Below are 18,480 nucleotides of genomic sequence, written 5' to 3'. Positions count from 1 at the left end.
CATATCATTTTTCCTAGCAATTATTTCCTGGATGATGGCACCATGATATCCTCCCGACCCTTGCTTAATGTCCTTCACCACTTCCTCACAATCTGAAGCAACGTGCATCATCTGAATTCCCAGGCCCTCTGCAAGTGCAAGAACTTCTCTACACGCAAATGCTTCGAGAAGAGTTGGGTCAATAATATATGCATACACAACAAGAGAAGAGCCCAGGTAAAGCACGGTGCTATCCCTGCATACTGCTGTTGCCACTCCACAATGGCCATGCCGACCTACAGCTCCGTTGACATTGATCTTTGCTTTGTCCCCCATCGGAGGCAGCCACCTATGGACTTCTGCCACCCTAGGACCCGAGCTCGCACCAGGAACCCTGCTTGTTGCTGGTTTATGCAGTCCTCGCAAATCCATCAAATATGAGTTAATGAATGAATTTGTTTGACTTGGGCTCTGAAAAATAGCTTCATAGACTGTTTTCCGTCTGGTGTACCAGATAGACCATAGGGTAACAACCATAGTTGTAAACTGGTCATGGCTCAACGACTCCTGCATGTCGAAGAGAAAGTTCTTGGCACCCGGCTCCTGATTATCTCCCATACGCTGCACCACCTCTGAATCTGACAAGGCCCAAATACAACGCGCCATGGTGCAACTGATTAGTGCGTGTCTCCAAGAGTCTTCCCTCCCACACAAAGGGCATGCATCAACCGTAGACATGTTCCGTTTCTTTAGCACATCTGTTGTCGGCAGTGAGTGGCGTGCCAGTCTCCACAGGAATATTTTTACTTTAGATGGAACCGAGAACCTCCAAAGCGTAGTCCAATCTTCCTCCTGTCTTGAGTTATTCGACGCACCACTTCTCCCTTCAAGCCAGTCTTCCCGCTGCATTTTGGTTTTGATAATGAATTTGCATGCAGAGCTAACAGAGAAAACACCCTTCCTATCTGGGTGCCACGCCCAAAAATCCTCCATATTCCGTGTGCACACCGGAATTTTCAAAATAGTGCCCACATCGACAGGCAGAAATACACTACGGATGTAGTTCACATTCCATTGTGCTGTAGCTGGAATTAACAACTCTGAACTTTAGATGGAGGATCAGCCACACGACATAAAATTGGTCTTAGTGATGATTCTTTTGGTAGCCAATTATCTGTCCAAATATCCGTTGATTGCCCATTGCCAATCCTCTTGATGATACCTTGTTTCAAGATTTCTCTGCCGTCAAGAATTGCCCGCCAAATTTGAGAGGGGCGGGAACCAAGTTCTGCCGACAGAATAGACCCTTCTGGATAGTAGCTCGCCTTGAGAATCCTAGCACTCAATGATGTAGGCTCCTGCAACAACCTCCACGCCTGTCGTGGTAATAATGCAAGGTTAAAAAGTTCCAAATCTCGGAAACCTAGCCCTCCCAAATACTTAGGTCTCGTCATCACTTCCCAAGAAACCCATGCAGATTTTCTTTTTCCTTGCTTACATCCCCACCAAAATTTCCTGATAATGTTGTTAATATGTTTGCATAGTCCCCGTGGCAACCTAAAACATGACATAGAATATACCGGGATCGCCTGTGCAACTGATTTAATCAAAACACCTTTGCCACCTGCCGATAATATCTTACCCATCCATCCTTTGACTTTATCCCAGATGCGATCACTTATATATTTGAAAGTATCCTTTTTTGAATGACATACATCAGTGGGCATACCCAAATATTTGTTAGTTAAAGATTCATTTGGTACTTGCAAATGCCCCTTCACCGCATCACGAACAATCTGTGGACAGCCTTTACTGAAAAATATAGAAGATCTTTCTCTATTCACCCTCTGTCCTGATGCCAAACAATATGTTTCCAGTAGGTTTGATACCTCCTCCGCTCCATTAACACTTGCCCTGAAAAACAGCAGGCTGTCATCCGCGAATAAAAGATGGTTCACCGACGGAGCCGATGGGGCCACCTTGATTCCACTGAGCTGTGATGACTGATTTTGAGATTTCAATAGGCACGAAAGGCCCTCCGCTGCTAACAAGAAAAGGTATGGAGAGATAGGATCTCCCTGCCGAATTCCACGAGATGGCTTAAACTCTTCTAATTTAGTTCCGTTGAACATAACAGAAAAAGAAACAGAGCTCACCAGATTCATAACAACAGAAATCCAAGGTGCAGCAAAGCCAAGTTTCTCCATCATTGCCCTCAAATAGCTCCACTCAACCATGTCGTATGCCTTCATCATGTCCAACTTGAGTGCACAGTAGCTGTTGTTTTTCGCCCTACTTCTCTTCATAAAATGTAAGCACTCATAAGCCGAGATAATATTGTCCGTGATCATCCTCCCCGGGACAAAGGCCGACTGTTCCTCAGAAACTATTTCAGGCAAAATCTCTTTCAAGCGATTAGCCAACACCTTTGATGCTATTTTGTAGAATACATTACAAAGACTAATGGGACGAAATTGAGATAAAAGTGTTGGGTTGGATACCTTCGGGATTAGGACCAGGAGTGTGTCATTAATGCATTCCGCACTTTCCTCTCCCCGAAGAATACCAAGAATAGCATCAGTGACAGAAACGCCACAAACATCCCAGTGTCTCTGGAAGAAGTGCGCCGGGAAGCCGTCCGGCCCTGGTGATTTTGTAGGTAACATCTGAAACAAAGCTTTTTTCACCTCTTCCCGTTCATATGGCGCTGTCAACATCTCGTTCATCTCCGTCAACATCTGAAATTTTCTGCTTGTTTGTGTATTCCAGGATAACCCCACAGCCCAACTGGACTAGAGCCCGGTCCAATGGCCTTACGCAAGGGCAAGCCCGAGCCCGAACAACCAAAACCCAACAGCTCTGCCTAGCAGCCCATTTCCTTTGCTTTCGGCCTAGCCAGAGTAACACAACCCAGCCCATCTCCTTCCGACCTTAGCCGCAGCGCCGCCCGCTACTACCGCTCGCCGGCTCGCCGCCAGGCTAGCCGGCACCGTTCCCTACCTGCCCGTCTGTCGCACCTCCGTCCTACCCCGAAGTTCCTGCGCCGTGCTCCTCCCATTCCCTGTCTCGAGGCGTCCGTCGTCCTGCGACGCGACGACCCCAACCAGTGAATCCAAGCACGCAGCTCACACTATTCTCCCCCGTTCTTGACCCCTTCCTTGCCACAAACAAAACCCACCTCCCCCTCCTCGCCGGTATGGCCTGCTCCCACCTCGCCGTGGCCTCTTCACCGGCAACCACCGGCACTGCGTTGTGCTCTGGGGCGACATCCCCCGCCGCCGGTTTCGCGCGCCTTCCCGCGACTCGCCGTACGAATCGCTCCATGTTTTATGCCTCCATTTTGATGCGGGTCTACCGTATCTTGCATTGATTGGATCCCCTCCCTCACCCCCCCACAGGTCCTGAGAAAGGCTTGTTGGCCCTCAATGGTAGGAGGGCCATGAAGCCGGTGGTCGCTGCCGCCGGGTCGACCGCACCGGCACCGGTGAAGAAGCCCATCATCGTTATCGACAACTACGATAGCTTTACCTACAACCTGTGCCAGGTATATGTATATGGTTTCACAGGTAGTGGTTAAAGTCATGGATTCTGTTATAATTTACTTTTGTTTCGCCTGTATTCTTTGCACTAAGATCAAATGATTTTATAGGTGATTGTTTGAAGATCTTACATAAATGTATTTCTACATTTGAAAAGTAGCATGAATGTACTACACATTCTGTTAATGTCTACGTACTTGTCCTACAAATTGTTGAAAACAGATGATAACTGATTGGTAACCAATGCCGCAAGGGAAATTTAGTTACAAGTACAAAGTTGGTTCCTTGGAACTATTAAAAGATTTTTCCATTTCTCAATGTGCCCCTTCGGTGTACCACTCCTTGTCTGGAATGTCCAAATTAGAATCAAGAATGCATTCAGTGGAATATCTTCAAGTGGTGACTTCTTTTTCAAGTATTTGTCATTTAGAATGGTACAGAAAATCTTCTACCAGAACAAACTTACACAACGGTATAGCATGTACTCCCTCCGTAAACAAATATAAGAGCGTTTAGATCACTACTTTAGTGATCTAAACACTCTTATATTTCTTTACAGAGGGAGTATCATTTAAACTGGTTCGCTAAATTAGTCAAAATTGACTTGTTAAAGGTTATTTTAATATGTAACAGGGACCACAAAAGTATATTATTGGGAAATATTATCTGTGTATATCTTGATTAGGTCACCCAAGTTAGCATGATAGGTATACAGTCATGAGTGGTAGTGATATGTATTTAGTTTTTGTTGTGAAAAAACATTCCTGGAAATAATGTGTTTGCTATAGTAAAAAAATCGTGTTTGCATGTCTTGAGCATGTTGTCTCTTACAATTGCTGAAGAAAATATGTAGCAAGGACTAAGGAGCGATACAACATATAAAGGAACAATTGTTTTTGATGAGGGGCATATAAAGGAACAATTTGTTTAGATGTTAGAATAATATGGGCCATGGGAAAAAAATCTTCAGAAGCACATGCTTATGAGATGGTTAAGTTTATTTGTGTACATTAATATGGCATGAACACATGCTATGAGAATACAAGTCTTGCTGAAATTGAGTGTTTGATACAGTATATGGGGGAGCTTGGAGTACATTTTGAGGTGTACCGTAATGATGAACTTACCATAGAGGATGTAAAGAGGTATAGTTCTCTGGGCACATGTTCAAGTACGATTTATTTTCTGTCTGATCCATCTAATGGGGTTATATATATTACAACTTTGCTGCTGATGTTCCTTTTTAAAAATCTCTTCTAGGATGAAGCCACGAGGAATACTTATTTCTCCAGGGCCTGGTAAGTTTCTCTTCTTGAATCTCATAACTGCTTTAAGTTTCTGAACTTAACAATTGCATTCATATTTCTTTAGGCGAACCACAAGATTCAGGTATATCATTGCAGACTGTTCTGGAACTCAGGCCAACCATCCCAATATTCGGAGTTTGCATGGGTCTGCAATGCATTGGAGAGACTTTTGGAGGTTAGATTTATATCTATGGAAACAAGGTTTTTTATGACCTGTTCTTCTGTCTTGCTGATGTTTTTTTCTTACAGGGAAGATTATTCGCGTTCCTTCTGGTGTGATGCATGGAAAAAGCTCCCCAGTTCACTATGACGAAGTTCTAGGAAAGGCCATATTTGAGGGCTTGTCAAAGTATGATTTCTCAACACTTCAGTAAATCCCATGGATATTTCGGTTCTAGCTTACATTACATAACAGTCAACTGACAGTCCGACACCGGTATTGCAAACATTAAATTACACACATCTCATGATTGCTTCTGTTTTTTTTTTATGATAGTTAGGATTTACGAATGCTGTTGGGCTCTGTTTACCTGTTTAGAGCACTTGTTTTTGTCTTGAGAAATTCTGTAGCATGTGCCATGCAAGTCAAAATTTCAACATATTCAGTTAGTATTGATGATAGAATTTTAGTCTTGGGTAGCTTCTTTTTTATTAGGGAATAAGTTGTGTTTGTTTCCTTGTTCAGTCTGGCACTTGTCCAAAGTGAGCCTTTTGATTTGACATGATCCTCGATCACTTGCATGGACAGCCCTTTTACCGCTGCAAGATATCATAGCTTGGTCATTGAGAAGGAAAGCTTCCCACAAGACGAACTGGAAATCACGGCATGGACTGAAGATGGACTTATCATGGCCGCCCGCCACAAGAAGTACAAGCATATCCAGGTATTTCTTGACTCCATGCTTCACGCCGTGGCTGTCATGGTACTAACTGATAGATATGATGTAACTCTTTCAGGGGGTCCAGTTTCACCCAGAGAGTATCATCACCCCTGAAGGCAAGAGAATCATCCTCAACTTTGCGAGATACGTCGAGGAGTTTGAGAAGCAGACCTCGGGGACTCAGTAGGGAACTAGAGTAATCGAGAAGTAGAGCACTTAGGGGAACTAGATAGATGCTGTTATATTGTTACGTATTATTTTCCGCGGGAAAGCCTGCTTACTTGTGGTCTCGATTAGTATCCTCATTTTGCTTAGTAGCACTATTTCAACTTCAAGGAATTGCCACACATGCATGCATGTGTTTTGTGTATGGTACTGTTGATATATGTACAAAAAAGATAAAGAAAATGCATCGTCTCACCTCGGGCATGTTTAATTTGTTTCAGGAGAGAGAGAGAGAAACCACAACAACTAAATAGGCCGTGATCACCAAGGCTCCGAGCAGAAAAGAGAGGAACAAAAGCAAAAGCTCCCGCGGTTGGGATCATGTCTGTGTAGAGAGATGCAGGGCACAAAAAGGCAAAGACGAGCAAAAGTAAAAAGTCCAAAGCACGGATAAGGCGGGCGATCGGCGGATGGTTTTGTTATTATGACTCACAATCTATCTCCCATCTTTATTTATTATAAGCCCAACAAAAACAAACTGGCCCAGCGAAAAAAAAAAAGAGAAACGGAATTAATCAATCAAATTATTATTTTTTATTATTATTAACTAGCAAAAAGGCCCGTGCGTTGCAACGGGAGAAAAATATATCACATTCTCTTCTAATCTAAAAAAGGTGATATAGAATTTTAGGAATCTGTTCCACAAGTCCAGCTCTTCTATTTCAACACGCCTTGCATGTAGCTTTAAAAAGCACATAACAGGCTGGCGATAATTCATTTATTTATGACATGCGCAGAATAATGTGTTATTGTGGGTAAAGGAAAACGACAAGAACATACGATGATACATTAGCACACTATACGGAGACATGCATGCATCATGGGCGGTTTCCGGTTCAAGCATCACCAACTTATGGCATGTTCAACAACATTCCTATTGTGAGCTCCGATCCATGGCCTCAAGCTCATCCTCAAGTTGTGGTCCCGAACTCGTCCTGCTTCACTCCGACGTGAAATATCGCTCCGGAACTTGTCATGTCTCCTCTGTGCTCATCCAGTTTTGTTTGTCAACATTGTCTGTCTTATAATTCCCACCCCTCTGCTAACGGGTCACTTGACTTGTTATTTATAACCTGTGTGAAAAATTTATGTTGGCGTCTGCAAATTTTTTTGTGGCAACTCTTGAATATACTTTCATGTACATATTTATCAAAGAAAATACATGGAGAGTATTTTTAATACATAAACAGTATTTGTTGTTTTTAATGCATGACGAAACATCATTTCTCCTATGGCGCACATAACCCATATATACTTATCGGATCTCCTCGGATTTCTTGCCATGCATCCTTTCTTATATTTCTTTTATATAGCCCAGCAAATCCCCATATTTATCGGATCTTTATTTGGGAATCTCTTTTATTTCTTTCCTTGCATGCCCTCTCTTTTATTGCTTGCCACACATGTCCTTATTTGTTCCTTTCTTAGATTAGAAATGGTACCAGCACCTCTTATGTTTTGTTCAACTTCCAAGAAGGCTTGTCCATTGTGTACTTGCTGACATATATAAATTGGTATTCATTTTATGTAAATCGGTGAAGTGGTATTAATACAGGTGACCCCTTTTTTATATGAATACACGCGACCCTTTATTAGACGCGTCCCCTTATTTTTAACAGAATCTCGTATCTAATGAAAATGAAGTACAAATGTGCTTCATTGTCCAGTCTGTTTGGAGCTAAGGCCTAATTATTCTGCTCCTCCAACCTGACAGGTCTCTTTTCATGGGACTTCCTTGTTTAATGGTGTTTTAGTCCATTTTTATTCGATAGGGGTATCTTTGGTTTCTTGTCCATCCGTCATTTTTTCTTCCGTCAGTCGAGAATTATAAAAGGTCGACGATTATTAAACGTAGATACTGTATGCATTATTTGGTGTGCAAATTCTGTGGTTTTATGTTGATCTTCCAGCCCATTTGGATTCCATCTAAAGGGTTTTCTAAATTCATCTTTTTTTTAATTTTACTCAAACTTGTCCAAAAATCCATCCCATTTCTAAAGAGTTTTCTAAATTCAAACGTGTTTGAATTTTATTCAAACTTGTCCAAATTTTCATCTTTCAAAAAATCCTCAAACCAATTCCAAAAAAACTAATTTTTTTTCTAAGTCCAGAAAATATTTCCCTTGTAAGATTTCCTCTCTATTTATTTTCTAGTAGAGGGAGCTCGCGCAGCCCAGCAAGGCCGGCAGCATAGGCCCACCTGACCAGCCCAGTAAGGCCGGAAGCATAGGCCAACACCGATCGAACCATACGTACCCCGATCCCCAAATCTCTATCTCTTATCTTAGATCGCTGTTGTTTGCTGATTCCCGTACAGCTTTGCTTGATGTTGCAGATTACATAGAAACCTATATAAATCGGTAGAACTCGCTCTCGATGAGCGAGGTGGGTTCATACATGCGGGGATTTTCCCGTGACGGGTGGAACGGATGAAAAAATGACTGCGGGTTAATTCATAATAAAAACCACATGGATCTTTTTGTAAAAACACCTTGACGCACAAAATTTAGTACCACCTCAAATATGTTTTAAATTTAAACTGAAAGCGTAAAATCACAGGAAAAAGCGTATTGTGACGATGAACCCACAGAGTCAATCCGTGCTTTATTATTAAATTAATAAATAATATATATAATATATATTAGGGAAAGATAGTACTCCCTTCGGTCCTTTTTAGTTCGCATATAAAATTTGTCTGAAGTCAAACCTCGTAAACTTTGACCAAGTTTATAAAAAAAATATAAATATTTAGAATGTGAAATCAACAACATTAGATGCATCATGACTTTACTTTTCATATTGTATAAATTTAACATTATAGATGTTAATATTTTTTCATATAAATATGGTCAAACTTTACGAAGTTTGACTTGAGATAATCCTTATATGCAAAGTAAAAAGGACCGGAGGGAGTAGTAGTAGTAGTAGTAGTAGTAATAGTAGTAGTAGTAGTAGTAGTAGTAGTAGTAGTAGGAGGAGGAGGAGGAGGAGGAGGAGTACTCCTCTAGAGACTAGAATAGAGACTCGGAGCAGATAGCTCCTGGCCTCCCAACAGAGAAGAGAGAGAGAGCAAGCGGTCCGACGTCAAGTGCAGCCTGTTGCAGGAGCTTAGGGCATCTCCAGCCGCGCTCTCAAGAAGGTCCCCCAGGCGTTTTTTCGTCCGCCGGCGCCAAAAAATCGGCCCAGTCGCGCCCCCAAGAGCCCAGTTTTCGCCGGCTCGGACCGAAATTGGCGCCGGCGGACCCAACCCGAACCCGGCGCGCTGGGGGTCGCTCGTGGGCGCCGGGCGAATCGGTTTTGGCGCGAAGAGCCGCGGGCCCGCCGCGTCGACGACTCTACTCTCTTCTCGCCCCTTCGTCGTCCTCATCGCCTCGTTTCCCGCGGCGAATCAATGCCAAAGCTGCCGCGCGCTGCCGCGCCGGTCAGCCTCCATTGATGCCTCACGGGCGGCGCAGTGAAGGCTGGGTGACGCGTCCCTCGGCCGCCATGCAATCACGCCACGCGTAACGCACCGGCCAAGCCTACCGCGCGGCGTCTCCGCCTATAAAAGCCGACTGCAAGCGCGCCGGAGAGACTCACCCCGATCATCCACCGACGACGAGCTCATTTCTCCCCCTTTCCTCCTCTCGCCGTCACCAGTTGAGAAAGCATGGCCGAGCGTTTCCCAGGCGACGGCGCGGCGGCGAACGGATTCGGGCGCCGTTATCTGCACGAGGACGAGGCTCGCCTCCTTTTCGAGGCCGAGTACCCGGTCCCGCCGGACATGCGGGTGCCAGGGCGTGGAGGATCAGCGCCGCCGCCGTGCCAGTGCCCCCGGTACCCACCGGCGCGGTGCGGCGTGCGGAGATCGCACGCATCCGCTCGTCCCTGCCGCGTGCGGCGAGGGAGGGGCCCCGGTACGTCCCCGACAGCCCAATCTGGGAGCCGTACTTCCGCCGCCGGCACGACGAGCAGCTCGAGGCCACCAATGGCGTCGTGCCCTCCGGCAGGTTCAACGCCGCCGGCGGTGTCGGTGGTGGGACGTGCCCGGGCGCACGTTGGAGTCCGTCCTCGAGTACATCGAGGGTGGCAACACGCCGCGCCTCGAGTACCCCGCTCCCCCGTCCTTCTCACGCCGCCGGGGAAGCTCCTGGACGCCGAGGCGCATGGAGACCGGGGTGTCCTCCTCCTCGTCCGGCGGCTCTCCCTGCCTCCACCTCCGCCCCGTCAAGCCGGAGCCACAGGACACGCCTGTCAGCGCGCGTACCCGCAGCTCCGGCGCCCTCGTCGAGCCCAAGGTGGAGTCCAGCCTCCCCCCGGAGTACGAGGAGATAGCCCGGCGCGGCTTCTCCGACGAGGACGCCATGCGGTGGCCGCGCGACGACTACCTGCGCAAGGAGATGATCCGGCAGCGCCGGGCCCTGGAGGAGATCGCCGCCCGCAAACGTGGACGCGAGGACGAGGACGGTGTCGTCGTCCTCGATTGCGACGACGACGACGCCCCCGGACCGTCCAACCCGTCGCGCCAACCGGGGGAGGGATGCAGCAGGGACGGCGAAGGCGTAGGCGGGGCGACGACGACGACGGCGGCGGTGACTACACGCGGTTCTACAGCCTCCTCGGCATGTAGAACCGCGTGGGCGGGCGGCGAGGGAGACGGCGGGGTAGCCCGCGGTAGTTTTTTTCTTTTTTTTGTAAAATATGTTTAAATTTGAACGAACTCGTCCGTATTTGCGTTGTGTTTGCGCCAAATTTAAACATTTTAAAAACCCGTGGGGAGCCGCGACTGGAGGACATGTGCGCGATTTAGCGCCGGTGCGTCCAGGGGCGATTTTTTGCCCCTCCTGAAGGGCCAACGGCTGGAGATGCCCTTAGCCGCAAAGTGGACGACGAGGCAGTGTTACAGAACGGAGGTGCATGCAGGCTGACAATACTCATGGTCCGTCTTTTGGTCCAAAAGAGAAACCTCGTCATGGCTAATTCTTACTCCCTTCATTTACAAATATAACATGTTTTGGCTATTTGAGCAAGGAACTACATGTAGACTGAAATGAGTGAACCAACACACTGAAACGTATCTAGATATATCCAGTTTAGAAAAAGTTAGAACACCTTATATTTATGAACAAAGGGAGTACATGAAATCGAACAATGCAAATACTAGTGTTTGACACGAACACAAAATAAAATAATGTAGGCGTTTTAGTGTACTTAAGTGCCCAGATAAAATACAGGGAAACTTGTATTTTGGAGAAATAAAGCACGGTCCCTTAACAAATTAATAAGCACCATGGCCATGGTCGATGTGAGTTGGGCAACCGTGTGTTCTGGTTCACTGGGACTTGAAAGGCTCTTGATTATTCGCGCCCATGGGTTGAAGTTGCATACCATCTCCAATTAAGCCGGTACACTCGGATCTCTTCTTCTCAGTATGCTTAGTGTAGCCGATGGTGTTGTGGTGGTGAAGTGAAGAGGAGAGCGGATGTAAATGACACCCAAACGATGGATCATGTCAGCGACAACCTAGACGTCACCCCGCCTTGGATAGGCTCTATGTCAGCGATGGTGTAGACGACGCCCTGCCTAGCGTGAGCTTCGTGTCGGCGCTAGTGTAGACGATATCTCGCCTTGGGCGAGTTCCGTCGTGGAATAGACAACGTCCTTTCTTGAACGGGTTCCGTGTCGACGGCGCCCTGCCTTGAGTGAGCTCTGTGTCGGCGGCTGTGTAAACGACACTCAATGATGGTTTCCGTGTCAACTGTTTTTCAAATTCATGATCTTTTTTCAAAATCCACGAACTTTTTTGAATTCACGTATTTCTTCGCCTTTTGTGATTTTTTGTTTTTTTAATTCAACCAGGGGAAATAATGTGAAATCTACATGGGCCGGCCCACCACCAGAGTCATCCTTGATGTTGTTAATCACCTGGGTCCTGGGGACAATCCGACTCAACATCGACATGTTCGATATCCAGTCAGTAGCACGCGATAAGCAATCTTACTCCACAATCCACATTGTCCATTTGAAATAAACATTTTGGCCATGTTCACTTTCCTCGCATGCTGAAAAATGCTCAGAGGCGCACGAGGCGGGGCGTATCGCATGAGTTGTTTCCCTATAATTACTAAAATGAAACCTCATTTCCTATAAAATGAAAAATTATCTTGTGCAAATGAAGAATATAGGTAGAATGAGATTTTCTTTTTCTTCAGACAGAAACGAAGTGAAGATTCGTGTGTGCTTGCCATGGCACACACATGACGCCTGAGGAGTTCACGCGACACACTAGCGTGGACGCCACGGGCCAGGAGAACAATGCTACCATGTCAGTGTTTCCTGTCGGTAATAGTGTGCTTGCCCAAAACTAACTCGGCGGCCTGAGTGCCTGTTTAATAGTGTGCTTGTTGCTCCCTTTGTGTGTCCATATCATCAGTTCAGTATATTGTTGCTCTGTTGATTCAAACCATATTGATATACATTATGTAGACGTGTGTCATGTTGTAACTTTGGCTCCATTGTTGTGAACGAAACTAATATATTTATTATAGCTCCTTTTGTGTCTTCAAGGCAGAATAATACTCTTTCTGCTTTTATTTACTTTGTATATTAGGTTTGTCTAAAGTCAAACTTTGTATACTTTCAACAAGTTTGTAGAAAAATACTATATTAACTACCAAATCAATACCATCAAATTCATCATTGCATATATTTTCACATCATACAAATTTGTTATTGTAAATATTCATATTTTTTTCTACAAACCTTATAAAATTTGACTTCAATCAAAGCCAATATGGGGAGTAAATAAAAAACGGAGGGAGTATTTGACTATAGCCAGCAAAATGGTGTGATGGAGCTGCGTTGCCATTTGGTGATTATGCAGGCAGAATGATAGCAGCATACATATGCTTTCTTCTATAAGAGTTTTTCAGTCAAACAAAATTTTCATCATCCATCATAAAAGAAGTAGAAATGCTTTCACAACATGTCAACCTGGGGCTGTATGTACCATACTCCGTCTGCTATTTAAGTTAAATTTGCACCATGTTAAAACATTTTCAAAAGTACAACATGGATACCAAGTTCAACATCAAAGTTTCACATAATCAAGATGTCATCTCCTGTGCACCACAACATTTACGTTAGGAGGGGAAATGATGGTCCAGCTATCTTTGACAGGTTCAGTGTCTGTGCTAGGCAGATAAGCCATCAATCTATGTTACACAAAAGATCCGCCTTCAAGTGCTACACGCTCTCGTTCAATGGCCTCCACCTGCTAGGTTTAACTAGCCTCGCTGACACTCCAGCTGCTTCGTGTTCTCCAATAGCACCTGCTTCAGCATCACAGCACAACCAATCGGCATTCAGGTTCCATACAATGGGAAATCAATGCTGTACACAACAATAAGGTTTCAGTGCGTCCAATGGTAGGACGACAAGTCTGGAGATGTAATTGAGCAAGGGCGGCCGAGAACAAGGAACGGTTCTTAACCTCTCGGATGTAGGTTGCGATCGCTTTGCACCCTTCACTTGCAAGGTCCATCATAGTCTCAAATGTGTCCATTGGTAGTTTCGCGTCCATCTGAAAATCGCCATTCGAGCATTAGTGTTGCTGTGAATGAATGATGTCATGCAGCAAACTAAGCACATAAGAAATGTGTTGCATCAGAAAGTTTGTGTTGCATATGAGGCGTGGGCTAGGGAGACCCTGAAATTTGGAGCAATCAAAGTTTATGATCGTTCTGTAACCTGCAGAAGAGTCACTTTGGCCATCTTTGCAAGAATGCCAATGGTGACATCCGCGCCTCCAGCGTTTTCTTCTATATAATTCAGATCTGAAATAACATACTAGAATGGTTGAGGCCTCTTTGTCACTTTGGCTCTTGATTATTCGCGTCCATGGGTTGAAGTTGCATACCATCTCCAATTAAGCTGGTACAATTGGATCTATTCTTCTCAGTATGCTTAGTGTAGCCGATGGTGTTGTGGTGGTGAAGTGAAGAGGAGAGCGGATGTAAATGACACCCAAACGATGGATCATGTCGGCGACAACCTAGACGTCACCCCGCCTTGGATAGGCTCTATGTCAGCGATGGTGTAGACGACGCCCTGCCTAGCGTGAGCTTCGTGTCGGCGCTAGTGTAGACGATATCTCGCCTTGGGCGAGTTCCGTCGTGGAATAGACAATGTCCTTTCTTGAACGGGTTCCGTGTCGACAGCGCCCTGCCTTGAGTGAGCTCCGTGTCGGCGGCTGTGTAAACGACACCCAATGATGGTTTCCGTGTCAACTTTTTTCCAAATTCATGATCTTTTTTCAAAATCCATGAACTTTTTTGAATTCACGTATTTCTTCGCCTTTTGTGATTTTTTGTTTTTTTTAATTCAACCAGGGGAAATAAAATGTGAAATCTACATGGGCCGGCCCACCACCAGAGTCATCCTTCATATTGTTAATCACCTGGGTCCTGGGGACAATCCGACTCAACATCGACATGTTCAATATCCAGTCAGTAGCACGCGATGAGCAATCATACTCCGCAATCCACATTGTCCATTTGAAATAAACATTTTGGCCATGTTCACTTTCATTGCATGCTGAAAAATGCTCAGAGGCGCACGAGGCGGGGCGTATCGCATGAGTTGTTTACCTATAATTAGTAAAATGTAACCTCATTTCCTATAAAATAAAAAATAATATGTTGTGCAGATGAAGAATATAGGTAGAATAAGATTTTCTTTTTCTTCGGACAGAAACGAAGTGATGATCGTGCGTGCTTGCCATGGCACACACATGACGCCTGAGGAGTTCACGCGACACACTAGCGTGGATGCCACGGGCCAGGAGAACAATGCTACCATGTCATCGTTTCCTGTCGGTAATAGTGTGCTTACCCAACACTAACTTGGCGGCCTGCGTGCCGGTTTAATAGTGTGCTTGCTGTTCCCTTTGTGTCCATATCATCAGTTCAGTATATTGTTCCTCTGTTGATTCAAACCCTATTGATATAAATTATGTAGACGTGTGTCATGTTGTAACTTTGGCTCCATTGTTGTGAACGAAACTGATGTATTTATTATAGCTCCTTTTGTGTCTTCAAGAAAGAATAATACTCTCTCTGTTTTTATTTACTCCGTATATTAGGTTTGTCTAAAGTCAAACTTTGTATAATTTCAACAAGTTTGTAGAAAAATAGTATATTAACTACCAAATCAATACCATCGGATTCATCATTGCATATATTTTCACATCATACAAATTTGTTATTGTAAATATTCATATTGTTTTCTACAAACCTTATAAAGTTTGACTTCAATCAAAGCTAATATGGGGAGTAAATAAAAAACGGAGGGAGTATTTGACTGCAGCCAGCAAAATGGTGTGATGGAGCTGCGTTGCCATTTGGTGATGATGCAGGCAGAATGATAGCAGCATACATATGCTTTCTTCTATAAGAGTTTTTCAGTCAAAAAAATTTTTCATCATCCATCATAAAAGAAGTAGAAATGCTTTCACAACATGTCAAGCTGGGTATGTATGTACTATACTCCGTCTGCTATTTAAGTTAAATTTGCACCATGTTAAAACATTTTCAAAAGTACAACATGGATACCAAGTTCAACATCAAAGTTTCACATAATCAAGATGTCATCTCCTGTGCGCCACAACATTTACGTTAGGAGGGGAAATGATGGTCCAGCTATCTTTGACAGGTTCAGTGTCTGTGCTAGGCAGATAAGCCATCAATCTATGTTACACAAAAGATCCGCCTTCAAGTGCTACACGCTCTCGTTCAATGGCCTCCACCTGCTAGGTTTAACTAGCCTCGCTGACACTCCAGCTGCTTCGTGTTCTCCAATAGCACCTGCTTCAGCATCACAGCACAACCAATCGACATTCAGGTTCCATACAATGGGAAATCAATGTTGTACACAACAATAAGGTTTCAGTGTGTCCAACGGTAGGACAACAAGTCTGGAGATGTAATTGAGCAAGGGCGGCCGAGAACAAGGAACGGTTCTTAACCTCTCGGATGTAGGTTGCGATCGCTTTGCACCCTTCACTTGCAAGGTCCATCACAGTCTCAAATGTGTCCATTGGTAGTTTCACGTCCATCTGAAAATCGCCATTTGAGCATTAGTGTTGCTGTGAATGAATGATGTAATGCAGCAAACTAAGCACATAAGAAATGTGTTGCATTAGAAAGTTTGTGTTGCAGCTGAGGCATGGGCTAGGGAGACCCTGAAATTTGGAGCAATCAAAGTTTATGATCGTTCTGTAACCTGCAGAAGAGTCACTTTGTCCATCTTTGCAAGAATGCCAACGGTGACATCCGCGCCTCCAGTGTTGTCTTCTATATAATTTAGATCTGAAATAACATATTAGAATAGTTGAGGCCTCTTTGTAACTTTGGCTCTTGATTATTTGCTTCCATGGGTTGATGTTGCATACCATCTCCAATTAAGCTGGTACACTCGGATCTCTTCTTCTCGGTATGCTTAGTGTAGCCGATGGTGTTGTGGTGGTGAAGTGAAGAGGAGAGCGGATGTAAATGACACCCAAACGATGGATCATGTCGGCGACAACCTAGACGTCACCCCGCCTTGGATAGGTTCTATGTCAGCGATGGTGTAGACGACGCCCTGCCTAGCGTGAGCTTCGTGTCGGCGCTAGTGTAGACGATATCTCGCCTTGGGCGAGTTCCGTCGTGGAATAGACAACGTCCTTTCTTGAACGGGTTCCGTGTCGACGGCGCCCTGCCTTGAGTGAGCTCTGTGTCGGCGGCTGTGTAAACGACACCCAATGATGGTTTCCGTGTCAACTGTTTTTCAAATTCATGATCTTTTTTCAAAATCCACGAACTTTTTTGAATTCACGTATTTCTTCGCCTTTTGTGATTTTTTGTTTTTTTAATTCAACCAGGGGAAATAATGCGAAATCTACATGGGCCGGCCCACCACCAGAGTCATCCTTGATGTTGTTAATCACCTGGGTCCTGGGGACAATCCGACTCAACATCGACATGTTCGATATCCAGTCAGTAGCAAGCGATAAGCAATCTTACTCCACAATCCACATTGTCCATTTGAAATAAACATTTTGGCCATGTTCACTTTCCTCGCATGCTGAAAAATGCTCAGAGGCGCACGAGGCGGGGCGTATCGCATGAGTTGTTTCCCTATAATTACTAAAATGAAACCTCATTTCCTATAAAATGAAAAATTATCTTGTGCAGATGAAGAATATAGGTAGAATAAGATTTTCTTTTTCTTCGGACAGAAACGAAGTGATGATCGTGCGTGCTTGCCATGGCACACACATGACGCTTGAGGAGTTCACGCGACACACTAGCGTGGACGCCACGGGCCAGGAGAACAATGCTACCATGTCAGTGTTTCCTGTCGGTAATAGTGTGCTTACCCAACACTAACTCGGCGGCCTGCGTGCCGATTTAATAGTGTGCTTACTGTTCCCTTTGTGTCCATATCATCAGTTCAGTATATTGTTCCTCTCTTGATTCAAACCCTATTGATATAAATTATGTAGACGTGTGTCATGTTGTAACTTTGGCTCCATTGTTGTGAACGAAACTGATGTATTTATTATAGCTCATTTTGTGTCTTCAAGAAAGAATAATACTCTCTCTGTTTTTATTTACTCCGTATATTAGGTTTGTCTAAAGTCAAACTTTGTATACTTTCAACAAGTTTGTAGAAAAAATAGTATATTAACTACCAAATCAATACCATCGGATTCATCATTGCATATATTTTCACATCATACAAATTTGTTATTGTAAATATTCATATTGTTTTCTACAAACCTTATAAAGTTTGACTTCAATCAAAGCTAATATGGGGAGTAAATAAAAAATGGAGGGAGTATTTGACTACAGCCAGCAAAATGGTGTGATGGAGCTGCGTTGCCATTTGGTGATGATGCAGGCAGAATGATAGCAGCATACATATGCTTTCTTCTATAAGAGTTTTTCAGTCAAACAAAATTTTCATCATCCATCATAAAAGAAGTAGAAATGCTTTCACAGCATGTCAAGCTGGGTATGTTTGTACTATACTCCGTCTGCTATTTAAGTTAAATTTGCACCATGTTAAAACATTTTCAAAAGTACAACATGGATACCAAGTTCAACATCAAAGTTTCACATAATCAAGATGTCATCTCCTGTGCGCCACAACATTTACGTTAGGAGGGGAAATGATGGTCCAGCTATCTTTGACAGGTTCAGTGTCTGTGCTAGGCAGATAAGCCATCAATCTATGTTACATAAAAGATCCGCCTTCAAGTGCTACACGCTCTCGTTCAATGGCCTCCACCTGCTAGGTTTAACTAGCCTCGCTGACACTCCAGCTGCTTCGTGTTCTCCAATAGCACCTGCTTCAGCATCACAGCATAACCAATCGGCATTCAGGTTCCATACAATGGGAAATCAATGTTGTACACAACAATAAGGTTTCAGTGTGTCTAACGGTAGGACGACAAGTCTGGAGATGTAATTGAGCAAGGGCGGCCGAGAACAAGGAACGTTTCTTAACCTCTCGGATGTAGGTTGC

General features: G+C 44.4%; 1 protein-coding gene and 1 long non-coding RNA gene across 2 annotated transcripts; one reads left to right on the top strand and one right to left on the bottom strand.

The window, feature by feature from the left end:
• Window positions 1–2,875: 2,875 nt before the first annotated feature.
• LOC125542436 (anthranilate synthase beta subunit 1, chloroplastic) lies at window positions 2,876–6,114 on the top strand. Its single transcript, XM_048705481.2, has 8 exons — window positions 2,876–3,287; window positions 3,378–3,523; window positions 4,593–4,663; window positions 4,779–4,816; window positions 4,890–5,000; window positions 5,075–5,174; window positions 5,574–5,709; window positions 5,783–6,114. Exons 1-8 carry the CDS (start codon window positions 3,176–3,178, stop codon window positions 5,891–5,893), a joined length of 825 nt encoding a protein of 274 aa, XP_048561438.1. The 5' UTR covers window positions 2,876–3,175; the 3' UTR covers window positions 5,894–6,114.
• Window positions 6,115–15,462: 9,348 nt separating this feature from the next.
• On the bottom strand, window positions 15,463–16,019 carry LOC125547700 (uncharacterized). The gene is made up of 2 exons (XR_007300732.2): window positions 15,935–16,019; window positions 15,463–15,773 (listed from the first exon to the last, which is right to left on the bottom strand). It is a non-coding gene; the product is annotated as an uncharacterized LOC125547700 (long non-coding RNA).
• Between the last annotated feature and the right edge of the window lie 2,461 nt (window positions 16,020–18,480).

The sequence above is a fragment of the Triticum urartu genome, chromosome 3A, assembly GCF_056163025.1.
Source record: "Triticum urartu cultivar PI428250 chromosome 3A, HENAU_Tu73, whole genome shotgun sequence".
NCBI classification, from domain to species: Eukaryota; Viridiplantae; Streptophyta; class Magnoliopsida; order Poales; family Poaceae; genus Triticum; species Triticum urartu.
The sequence above is the reverse complement of the archived record's forward strand: the minus strand, read 5'-3'. Positions and strand labels throughout refer to the sequence as shown.

Coding starts and splice junctions, on each gene's coding strand:
- LOC125542436 (XM_048705481.2), top strand. CDS start 3,176: ATGGCCTGCTCCCACCTCGCCGTGGCCTCTTCACCGGCAACCACCGGC. Junction 3,288..3,377: donor GCGCCTTCCCGCGACTCGCC/GTACGAATCGCT, acceptor ACCCCCCCACAG/GTCCTGAGAAAGGCTTGTTG. Junction 4,664..4,778: donor ACCATAGAGGATGTAAAGAG/GTATAGTTCTCT, acceptor AATCTCTTCTAG/GATGAAGCCACGAGGAATAC.